The sequence below is a fragment of the Anoplophora glabripennis genome, unplaced genomic scaffold (assembly GCF_000390285.2).
Source record: "Anoplophora glabripennis isolate ALB-LARVAE unplaced genomic scaffold, Agla_2.0 scaffold804, whole genome shotgun sequence".
NCBI lineage: Eukaryota > Metazoa > Arthropoda > Insecta > Coleoptera > Cerambycidae > Anoplophora > Anoplophora glabripennis.
The window spans coordinates 4,334-17,435 of record NW_019416921.1 but is presented as its reverse complement, the minus strand read 5'-3'; the positions used below and the strand labels follow the sequence as shown (position 1 = coordinate 17,435).

The 13,102-nt window shown below is 34.2% G+C and overlaps 1 protein-coding gene across 1 annotated transcript; it reads left to right on the top strand.

Moving 5' to 3' along the window:
* The first annotated feature begins 304 nt into the window (after window positions 1-304).
* On the top strand, window positions 305-949 carry LOC108915518 (jerky protein homolog-like). The gene has a single exon (XM_018721572.1). It carries the CDS (start codon window positions 305-307, stop codon window positions 947-949), a length of 645 nt encoding a protein of 214 aa, XP_018577088.1.
* The last annotated feature ends 12,153 nt before the right edge of the window (window positions 950-13,102 follow it).

Here is a 13,102-nt window from a genome sequence, read left to right as displayed (position 1 = left end):
AGTCGAGTCGTTGCGCGCGTAGCGTTCGGACGTGTGAAATCGCACATTTTTGATACCCAACTCACGACGACGACAACTTCGTACAATGTCGACGCCAAAACGCAAAAGAGTCGTTATTTCTCTTCAAAAAAAGTTGGAGGCACTAGAGAGAATACGTAAAGGTGAATCATTGAAGAAATTAGCATCTGAATTAGGAGTTGGAGAAAACACAGTTGGTGATTGGAAGCGAAACCGCAATAAACTAGAGCAGTGAAAGGAGAAAACATCATCAACCGGGACATCATCGCTAATTGAACGAAAATCCATGAAATCAAGTGACTATGAAAAATTGGGAGATGCATTATTTTTATGGTTTACACAACAGCGTGATAAGGGAGCTCCCATCTCTGGACCAATTCTACAAGCGAAAGCATTATCACTGCGCACTCTTTTCCCGGAGGAAACGAAACAATTCACAGCAAGCCAAGGCTGGCTCGATAGATGGAAAAAGAGGCATGATATACGTCAGCTCAATATTTGTGGTGAGAAGCTATTTGCAGACAGCTCTGCCGTGATAACATTTAAAGAAAAAATTCAACAAAAAATAAACAACGATGGATACAGCCCAGATCAAATTTATAACTGTGATGAGACTGGCCTAAATTACAAACTTTTGCCAGCCAAAACCCTAGCATCACGTCAAGAAACATCAGCTCCTGGTTACAAACGTAGCAAAGAAAGGGTAACAATTTTAGCAATGCAATGCAGCAATGCTTCTGGTAGTCACAAATTGCCCCTCACGATGATTGGAAAATCTACCAAGCCTAGAGCTTTTAAAAATCTTTCACCAACAGCCATGCCCGTTTACTATAGAAACCAAAGAAGTGCATGGATGGATTCAAAACTCTTCAAAGCATGGTTCTATGAAGAATTTGTTCCTCAAGTGGAGCAACATTTGAAAAAAAAATGAAACTGTCAAGAAAAGCATTACTGCTACTGGACAATGCTCCATCGCATCCAAGTGAAGATGAGTTATGTAGCGAGGACATCAAAGTGCTTTTTTTCCGCCAAACGTTACATCATTGATCCAACCAATGGATCAAGGAGTATTGGAAAATCTAAAGCGCAACTACAGATTTTGCCTATTAAAATCGGTTTTGGAAGCGTTAGAAAATGGTGAGGACTTAACGACTCATTTAAAAAAGGTGAATCTTAAGGACGTGATGTTTTGGATAGCCCAATCGTGGCATGAAATGAAACCTGAAACTTTGATGAAGTCATGGCGCAAAACTGTCGATTTTTCGAAAGACGATCTCTCTGTTGAGGCACCTGTGCTCCCGTTGCTTGAGATGGCGAGGTCACTACCGAGTGAGGACCCCTTAACAGAAAATGATGTCGAAGAGTGGATCAGAGGAGATGACGTGGAATTGGATTACACTGATGAAGAGATTGCGTCAATCGTTCAAGAACGCCAACGCATTGAAGAATCAAGTTCTGATGAAGAAATCATTTTTCAGAGTTTCTCATTCGGAAGCTTTAGCTGCATTTGAAACTGCCTTAGCTTATGTGGAGCAGCAAAACGAAGCAACGCCAGCAGACATTTTTCTCATGAAAAAATGGAGAGACATTGCTGCAAAAAATCGCGCTCCTCGATTACGTCAAACGAAAATTTCGTCTTTTTTTACTCCTTAGTTTGCTTGTCATACTGTTAGGTATATACACACATATTACTTTAGTACTTACATACTTTATTACTGCGTACGTAAATAAAACATATGTAATTTGATTAAAAATCCGATTTTATTTTACAGTAGAAAATAAAGTCCGTATTATCCGAGTTTTTGATTATCCGAGGTAGGCTTGGTCCACAATAGCTCGGATAATCGGGGTTCTACTGTATTAACTATAAACCTTACTTTATACTAAAAAACTATAAACTTTTAAAAATTGACTTGTGCAATCGTAAAGTTACTTTGTACAACGGCTCACGCGAGCAATGTGAATGTATTCTGCAAGATATTGGTGAATGTTTCATTCGCTATACTATTAACACTATGTCTTGTCCCGACGAAGTTAATGCAGGTATGTTTATCATAAAGTGTTTTGAGGATAATCTAAAGGCTGCTAATAAATCTAACATTGACAAACAATTTACTGAAATTACCCAACCACAATTTATGTTAAACGGAAGAATTATTCAGACAATTTAAAAATGTTGCTGTTGCTATATTCAAATAATGTAAGACGGGCCTTTCGATGAAAAGTTACATGTTTATTAAGAACACGTTTTTTTTAAAAAAATCCATATACCGGATATTCTACATAATTGAGATAACGATTACGATGATGATGACAATTAATATGAAGATGGAAATAGAAATGAAGATAGAGATTAAAATGAAGATGGAGATGGAGATGAAGGTGGAAAAGAAGATAAGAATGACTTCATGATGACTTGATGACAACGATAATATTGGTAATAACAAAGTTACGATGTTGATGACTTTTATATACAGGGTGTTTAAAAACTAAAATACAAGATGTTTTTAAAAATGATATGTCTACTAACCGGCGATGAAAGTACCGAAGGCCCGAGAGAAAGGTCAAACTCCGCGTTAGCGGAGTTTGTCTGCCTTTCTAGTGCTTCATGTTTAAAATTCGTACAGGCGGTTCGCGGGGCGCTCGGCATTTCTTGTTCACTTTCGATATAAATCTCTTAAATAATCCTTCCTAGAAAAAACAAAAGTATACTATCCGATACGAACCTCAGTAGTACGCACGTATGTGGCACAGGGTAAGTTGTTTTATCTACAGTTTTATTTTTATTTTTATTATAAATACATATAATGAAATTAATGGCAGGTGCACAAGAATGAATACTAATAGAACATGAAGTAATATTAGGAATCATTTAATGAAAATTTCAACCGATAAATCAAAATGCAACTACTGCACAACTACATTTTCGATTAAAGGTGGTGCAACAGCCAACTTATGTCGACATTTGAGAAATAAACATCATACTGTGCAATATGAAAATTCTAGAAATAATATACAAAATGAAACCGTCTTGGTAATAATGAATTTCCAACAGACACAACGTTCACTATTAGCTCAAGTCCCTGTGCTTCAGGTAGTACTACTATTATCTCAAGTCCCAATACTTATTATCGAGTAGTTCAAATTTACCTAAGAGACCTAAATACAATGCAAAAAAATGATTGATGATAATAATTACTGATGAAATGATTAGATCCGAGTATCAGCCGCTGAGCATAGTCGAAAATAAAGAATTCCAGACTCATAAATGTGCTAAATATAAGCTTCCGTCAAGAAAAACCATTTCAAGTAGTTTGTTACCATTAGCATACAACAAACTATTGGAAAAAGTGAGAAGTCAACTTAATGACGTCACTGTAGTCTCAGTATCTACACTGCCTTAATAAAAAGGTGGTAAGTACAGAGATCTATTTATAAAACACCAAATTTTAACAATGCCATCTCTCTTAATATATGAGCTTTGTATATACATAATAATCAGGACAAATTTATAAAACATGATTATATCCACTCTATAAATACAAGACAAAAAAATAATTTTTACGTGCCTTTTTGTAGGTTAAATGTTGTCAGCAGATCACCCAATTACCTGGGTCTTAAAATATACAATAAGTTACCTTTTGAACTAAAAAGTTGCTCATCGACTGGACTATTTAAAAAGCGCTTAAAGCAACATTTAGTATACAAAGGATTTTATAATGTTAACGAATATTTTGATGTATAATATACATTTGTATGTATGTATATGTGTATTTGTTGTTTGTTAAAGTATTATTTTGTGTGTTTAGATTTACGAATTTTATGTAGTTTTTATACTTTTATTGACAATTCCAATGCAATTTGTGAATTGTCTAATGGATATAAAGGATTGAAAAAATTGAAAGAGCTTGCCATTGAAATTGGCACAACAGGTTAGTATTTATTTATTATTTAATCAATATTTTACGTTTTACGAAATTAATAAATGAATGTACATTTATTGTTACAGTGGACAATTGTACGGCACAATATAAAGCTCTGCGGGAGAAATACATAAAAGAAAAACTCAAACTAAGTCAAGAAACAGTATCGGGATCAAAAAGCGCAGATGACGATAGTAGTTGTTCAACTGCTTACAATTTTTCGACATGTTATTGTTTGTTGAGATTTATTGATTGATTTAAATGTTTTTTAAAATTTATTTATGACAAGAAATATGCACGAGTAATAATAATCTATATTACACTTATATAATATGTGTATGTATTTTCTAATTTTCAGGAAATTCAGTAATGGGGTTGCAGCTTCATCAGATTGTGCTACAGCAATAATAGAAGGCCAACATAATGATGATGTTAATCAATCCCAGCTCTTAATGCTAGGTAGATAAATTGCTTCTCAGTTTTTACCTTTGTTAACAATTTTTTTTACAGATATATTGAAGATGATCCCACTGTATTGACGCAACCTTTGGAGTTGATGTCTCCAACATGCTCTCACTCAGACACCCGTTCAGACGACTTTGAAGCTCCACGTCCAAAAAAGAAAAAAAATTCTGACGCTTTTGACAATCATTTGCAGGATATGGTGAAAACTATCAGCTGTGTTGTTAGGATAACCTCAAGTCATGCAAACTGGAACAAGTTGCTCCAAATTTGATTGGTTGGGAATGTACATTAGCCAAACACTTAAAGAAATGGATCTTCCAATAGCAAATAAAAGACAGTTGATATGAAAATTTTAGAACACTAATAATATAAATATATTTTTTTCTGAATACAAAAAATTAGACATTCAAGTTGATTTATTATCATTAACCATTAACTAATTCATTTTGCCAGGGTACAGAACCTATATTAAGTAGTAACATATGAAATTAACATATCCCTAGATTGCAAAGCAGTTTTCCTAGCATTTCTCGCCCGTAATCGTGCCTGTATTGGATGTAGTGCATTAATATCACCTAATTCCTGTCTCCATAATCCGTTGATTATTATCCCATTTATTTCTGTGTCGACAAATATATCACTGCAATACCTCTGATCCATCGTTACCTCTTGTTTGGTCATATAATTGTGCAAACAAGTAGTCGCTTTTACAATTTTGTCCAGTGTCTGGTTGTGCAAATATCGTCTTAGGGAAAATTTGCCAACGAGCAGCTAAAATTCCAAAGCTGTTTTCGATACACCTCCATCCATGCATGTGATACTCTGTAATTAAAAATTCTTTGATCGTCTGGTAATAATCTGCCACTAATAGGTTCCATGAGATTATTTTTTAGTGGAAACGCATCATCACCTCTAAGGAAATGGATAAGTACAGCCTGGAAGAGATTCATCTGGTGGTAATTGTAAGGTACCACTGTCCTACCACCACATACCATTTGGTCCATACCATTTGGTCATATGTTGACCAAATGCAGATTCTTTCAACACTCCGCCATCACTAGATGATCCATATGAACCAACATCCACTATATTAAACTTTCATCACCAACTCCAAATAAAACTATGCTAAAAGTCTTCTTATAGTTAAAATACAGTGATCCTCGGCTGTTTAATTACAACACGTTTGCCATCAATTGCTCCCACACAATTAGGCAAATTCCATTTAAAAGCAACATTTCTCGCATTTCTTTTTCGTTCATATTCTTGCATGGATGGCATAAACAAAGGTTGAAGAACATGCCAGACAACATCACATGGATTTACCCGTGCGATAACTTGTGGCTACTAATTGAAGGCAGTCTCTTGACGCTAATGGTCTAAAAATTAAAGAAATTTTAGTATATTACTCTTTATATAAACAGTTCATCTAGGAACATTTACCGAATAGTAATTAAAAGCCTACAATCTAATCTGCAGGGATAGATGGGCTGTTTGAATGTTTGGTTACATGGAGCCCCACTAATTTCAATAAGTCTTCAAACATCGGCACTGTCATTCGGGTGTAGTTGAAAAAATAATCAGCGTCACCATTTCGCATTTCTTTATATACATTACAGAAATCGCCTTGCTTGTGCTTTCTACGATTAATAGATCGAACCCACCATCTCCGAGATCTTTTCATCTTCTTCGTATGTATAGCTTTTATGTATATTGACGCTGTTGCCAATAAGAGCAGGAAAGATAACTGTTTCTTAACCAAATAGTTGTAATACGCGCGCGTGGCTGATGCAGGTAGTGTCTGTTTACGGCGAATGACAGGAGATGGCAGTATTGCCATTAATGGCGCCAAAATGGGAACACCTACAGACAGCATCGTGTACCTACGTTGCCACATTGTTGGTTCCCGATTCATATTATGTGGTTTCTGACGTTTCTGTATTGATATATATGTTATGTTATTTTTCTTATTTCTGTTGGTAAACTTATCTGCTGTTCACTTGTATTTAAATTTTCCGTTGCTTCTTGTTTGTTTTGCCCTTGAAGATTTTTTGGTTTTATTGTGAAAGGGTTTTCTCTACTCAAGGAAGTTTGAATCGTCACACTAGAGAAGTGCATAGTATTTCTGAACGAAACGTGATACAAGATGAACAAACTATCGCCCCATTTAAGTACCTTACTGGCTGTCAAGAGAAGTATGGATCTTCGTCATCACTTGAGAACTAAACATGATTTCAATTGTTTCAAGGCAAAGGAAATTACTTTTGCATCTTATGAAGGTGGGTTGAGTAGAAACTATATTTTGAGAGAAGGTGGGAGGTATGTCGTTGTATTGTAAAAATGTATTTTTATAGAATTTGATGCATGGCTTGATATGGAAAAAAAGTCTGAAAATGTAGATTTTGTTAAACATGTAGAAAAAATATATTTTGATCGCATTCGAAGTGGTATGTGTAGGAAAAATTCAGATCTAGCTCTATTTCCTTTTTTATGTCCATTATATTGATCCTGAGATAAATAAAACTGTATTTTGGAACGGTTGGCAGCCCTTGTTCTCGGCGCTCCTCCGTTCGGAGGCCGCCTGACGATTCCAACATCGGGTATTTGTTCTCTTGATCTCTCATATACGAAGCGGGGATTAATATGCGGTCGATCAATTACCTCGTCTCGGTCCGGATCGTCGTTAATTATCGCTGGGTCTGCCGGAATCGCGAAGGCTCCTTCTAAAGATTCCGTAGACGTGAGCGATTCATGTAACCGCTCTTCCTCGATTCCCAACACGGGTTGCGGAGCACAAGCCTCTACTCTCTTCCGTGACGTCATTATAATTTATTACGTAACTAATCTAAACTGCTAGGTGTTCGATATGAACCGCGGAATACACTAACCGTCGGAATGATCACCTGTTCGGATACAATGTCAAATTTTCAAGTTAGTTTCGAATAAGCGTTCGTTCTTAACAAAGTTCTAACAATACGGTACTACTATAGTCTAATTTCGGATGTTTCACTCGGGTTTTGAATCCACGACGGGAGTTCGTATAACCCCACAATTGTCAATTTCACCTTAGTTTCGAATACTGGCGCACGTTAACGTTGACGGATTTCGCCGCGGTTTCGAATATACCACTTACAGATACGTTTCAAATTATCTGTATACAGTTCTAGGACGGAAATACGATTGGCTAAAGTCTACTTTCTGAATCCCTCGAAGTCCCAGTTCCTTGGCACTGTTACACTAACTTTTATATTGACTCTACTATTGTTATTATTAAATTCACACTTTACAAGTCAAAATGTACTAATATTTCTATTTCTTTCTAGGTTTACACGACAGGGAAGCTGTACGTGATAGTAAGCAGTTTCTTATGGAATAAGACATCAATATAACCAACACATATATTAAGGTAAGTTTTTGTAATACACTCTGTCGCCTTTTTTAGGGCTATCAATCTGAGAACTCGTCGTAGTTTCTTTTGAAAAAAGAAAGGTTAGTTCAAACAATGCAATACTACACGAGTCGCTGCTTTAACCAGCCGCTACTATCTGACGTTTTCACGTCACTAAATTTTAACGAGAAAGGGATTTGTCTACTTCATAAACAACTAACTCTACTTTAATAATAGTTAAAAAAACCAAAAAAATGATATGAATCACCATCGATTCCTAATTCTAACTCTAAGTTCTCTCTCTGATTTTTTTTCAATCCTTTCCTTTTTATACCCGGAGCTCGCAGGCCACGCCCCAAAACCTTATTTTAACCAATCCGGGCTCGGGGCCCGCGACACCCTCCACTATACGGTACGGTACTTTTTTTACAATTTACTTTACAAAACTTTACAATTTCAAGTCAATTAATCAAGAAATGTGATCGTAAACGCATGCTTAAAATTCAATGATCAGCAAAAATAAATCTCACTTGTTTGAGCCAAATTTTTATTACAAGGAATATTGACACAAATCAGTGTAATATTGTTTAGTATCCTGATCATTACGGTCATGAACATGAAATTAAATATTTACGTCTCTCGGATGTATGTAGGAAAGGCACCACTACGAAATTAATGGCTGGTGTCGCAGCTACACGGTAAGTTAATCAAAATAAAATCTTATTTTAACGGACTTTAAAAGAAAACAGGTTTTCTATTTCACACTTATATAATCTAAGATTATTTTATCTTGAGTGCTACATCACAATGTTACCTACCACAGCAAATGCCATAAAAATGTGTTTGGTAAACTGATAGCGGGACTGACAAAATAATTCAGATGTATAATAAAGAATTGTATGTTAATACATACCGACACAAAGTTTTAAAATCAGTTGTCTAAATGCAAAACCCGACAAGTCCATTAAAAAGAATTTGTGACAAATCACGAAAAACGTACCTATAAAACATGTATTATTTATGGTAGTAACTTATAATTTCAAACATAATTTTTGTTTAGTGATTTATACAAAGAAAAACTAGTTTAGGAAAATCCAACACAGTCTATTCCACGTAAATTAAGATGAAAGTTTCGACATGTCGGGTTTTGTATGTTAACAGCGAGGACTTGTCGGGTTTTGTCTACTAATTGTTGCCTAAAATGACGGAAAATTATGAACGCTCGCAATTTTGGAAATTCTTTATTACAACCTGTAAAACATCGGATTTTGCACTAAAAATGTCCAAAAGCCTATACTGCCGTCCAATGGAAAAACACCGTATGTAGCATTTTTAGCAAATCTAAGATTTTGATGTTTTTGAATTTTTTACACTAAGAGCTATCATATTTGTTTGCAATTTTTTTTCATAATTAGTAAAAACGGATAAAAACACTTTGAAATTAGTTCACTTGAACGTTTAAAAAAATTGGTGGCTAATTACATAACATAAAAACCGTATGTGTCAATTTTTTACGTATGTCCCTCAAAATATCTTAATTTCCTAAACATAAATACCCTATGTAGATAAAGATTCGTTACATACGGTGTTTATGGTTAGATAATTATGGCGCGTCGCGTTCCCGCCCAATTTTACGCCGTATGTCAAAACATACGGTCTATTTGTCTAGTAACGAAATAAATCGTCGATTGTTATTCAGTTTGCTCTCAAACGTATGTGCGTGCTCATGCATTAGTTTAGAGTCATAATTATTTCTTAAGAAATAATTTACAAAACGGGATCCAGAGGAAAAAGAATGGTGCTTCAAGTGCTTAAAACTAGTGACATTAAAAACAATTCGAATAGTGATGTTTTAAGTAACACAATTAATGATGTTTCAATAAGCGAAATGATTTTACTAGATGAAAATATGCAACCCCTCGTAACGGAAAGTTTTATTGAGGAAAATGATATCAGTATTATAAGTTCCACAGAGTTAAATCAATTATTATTAGGTCCACCTAAAAACTTGGAAGGTAAGTTAAAATGAATATATATTTATTTCATGGCAGAGTCTACGTGTCTCAATATATCAATTAACCTTTAAAATAGGTCACTTTGATCATTGCTTTGTTAAAATTTGTCAATCCAAACTCAAAAATGATTAATTTGCTTTCAATAATAATAATAATTGTAAATTTGAACCACTTAATTGTTAATTACTTAGTTGATCTATTAAGTGGTACAATAAACATTGTAATAATATAAAATATTTTTCACTATTAATCTCTCTACGAAAGTAGGTAGACGCTTTTCATATGCTCTTTTTGTCTGATTTTACCTATCAAATGCAAAATGCAATTTACGCCTAAAATTGTCCTGTGTTTTTTATATCGGTACATTTATTTATTTTGTTCATATATTTTTCAGATATTATTGCAACAACTAAACAACATGTCAGTGGAGACATTCCAGAAATCCAGCCAGAAAATATCACTCCAATGCCTGTGACGACAGTTCGTAGTTATATGGAAACTGAAAGAAATGCGCAAGAAGAAGTACAGAATAAATTAGGGATTTCAGGAAATGAGCAGGAAAATATAATTCAAATGGTTACAGAAGAGAATGATGTAGAAGTCCAAAGCAGTGAACAGAACAATATACAAATTATTGTAGGACCGAATGATATTGAACACGTTACGCCAAATCCTAGAAATAAAGCGGAGAAAAAGTTGAGTTCTAAAGAAAATGAAATTTCGATCGATAATTATACGGAGTTGGATAAAAGTTTCACAAAAAAGGGTGAAATCAGAAAAAGAAAAAAGTATTTAGTGTCTAAAAAAGATAGGATGGAGTTTCTTCAGAAGAAGAGAATCGAATGCCATGAACTAAAACCGCCCTGTAAATGCAAGAAAAACTGTTTCTTTAAAATTGGGATAACAACACGTCAAGAAATAAATAAGAAGTACTGGAATAAAACTTTTACTGAAAAAAAAGCTTTTTTAAGCCATTACACTGAAATAGTTAATGTAACAAAAAGACGTTTAAGTTCAAGTAAAGATTCTAGAAGACAGTCAACCAGAAAATATTTTATGAAGGGAGAAAACGGCGCACGTGTAGAAGTTTGTAAAGTATTTTTCTTAACAACTCTAGGATATTCAGGTAACAATGATACAATCTTGCGAAATATTGAAAGTCCACCAACAGATAAACGTGGTTCCTACAAAAGGTTGAAAATTGATAAGAAAATTATTCAAAATCACATTAAAAAATATTCACCGTGCGTTTCGCATTACAGACGGGAGCACGCACCGTATAAATTGTACCTACCTAGTGACATCACTATTACCAGCATGTTTCGAGATTTTCAGGAAACCCATCCAAATGTCATAATCTCTTATGAATTTTACAGAAGCGTAATTAAGGACTTGAATATTTCATTTGCAAAATTGGGGCATGAAGAATGCGAAAAATGCGAGGTATTTTTGTTGCACGATGTTGCTCATTCCAAAGAAAATGCTACAACTAATAATGACTGTCCTACCTGCTGTCAGTGGCTACAGCACATAAAAAAAGCTGAAGAATCCAGGGAAGAATACAGGCGCGATAAGCAGAAAACCGACGACGAAGACACTATGCACTATTGCACTGATATGCAAAAGGTAATAATGCTTCCCAGGCTCGAAATGTTCAAACAAGTAATATTTACACCACGAATTATTGTTTTCAACCAATCTTTCGTGCCTTTGGGAAATATTTCAGTAAAAAATAAGGCTGTAGCAGTACTTTGGCATGAAGCTATTGCTGGACGTAAGAAAGAAGATATAATTAGTGCGTATTACAAATTTTTGACAAATTACGCACGTGACAAAAAACATATTTTTATATGGGCTGATAATTGCAGTGGCCAGAATAAAAACTGGTCTTTACTGAGTTTTTTAATTTACTTAATAAATTCAGACCACATCGCAGCAGAAACAATAACCATTAAATATTTTGAGGTCGGTCATACATTTATGTCTGCTGACAGTTTTCACCATCTCGTGGAAAAAGGATTAAAACAGAATCCAAAAGTGTATGACTTCCAAGACTTTATAAATGTTGTGCAAAACTGTACAAAAGATAATGGCGCCACGTTAGTGAAGGCAATGTATTTTTCTGATTTTAAGCACTGGCCCAATTTAACAACAAACTACCAGATCCAGAAACTTAATAAAAACCGCCCACTTTTAAAAGACATTGTGGTACTTGAGGCAAGGCGAGGTTGTAAAAGCTTATTTTATAAAAAATGTTTTAAAGAAGTCGAATATCAAGAGCTAAATATTCTCTCCAAGAAAAATTTTATACTGAAAGAGCCTGAATCCTACACATCAAATAGAGGTATAACTGCTGAGAGAAAAAATAAGCTTCTTAACAATTTGTCTTCGATATTTCCGAAACATAAATTATATTTCTGGAAAAATTTACCTGAAAGTAATGCAGCTGATCTAATCAACACAATTGAAGATGAGTAAAAATTGGTATTTTACCATATTATCTATACATATTTGGATTTGTTCATTGTTTGTTAACGCAAATCAAGCCAAGTAAATATTTTCGCTTTTACGAAATAACTAGTTGAGTTAACAAATTTTGGTCACATACGGTATATAATGTAAAACAGAATGTGTGCCTTGTGTGTGTTTAATAAAATTGTTTTAGTGTATGTTTTTAACCTTACTTGCAGTTAGTTCCTTAATGTAGCAGCTGTTATTATAAATAACTTACCAATTTTTGTTTATTAATAATACTAAATAAAATTTTTTAGTTATGTTAAGATTTATTTGAGTTATACTTTACAGGGGGTGCAGCTTATTTACACAATTTTTGTTAAATAAATCCGTTTTGATTGTTTAACGTTCCCAAAATAAATAACGAATGTTTTACATACGGTGTTCATAAATAGTATTTAGTGGCAACGATAATAAACTCGTAACCGTATGTAATAAAAACTATACATACTGTTTTTATGCTTAGTAACGAAATGGTTTTTAGTAGTTCAATTTTACGTATGTCCAATATTTTTACTATTTATTCTGAACCTTTTCTTTTTACAACGAAAGCGGTAAATAACAAAGTTGACTTTAATGCTACTAATTATTTATACATGTCTCTATTTATTATTTATGCTTCCGCGTATAAGATATAGCCGATTTTATAAGTCAATATTTTAAACGTCATTTTCTAAAAACTAAGAAATGGCAACATACGGCGTTTTTCCACTGTACGGCAGNTTATTGTAGGACCGAATGATATTGAACACGTTACGCCAAATCCTAGAAATAAAGCGGAG

Coding starts and splice junctions, on each gene's coding strand:
- LOC108915518 (XM_018721572.1), top strand. CDS start 305: ATGAAATCAAGTGACTATGAAAAATTGGGAGATGCATTATTTTTATGG.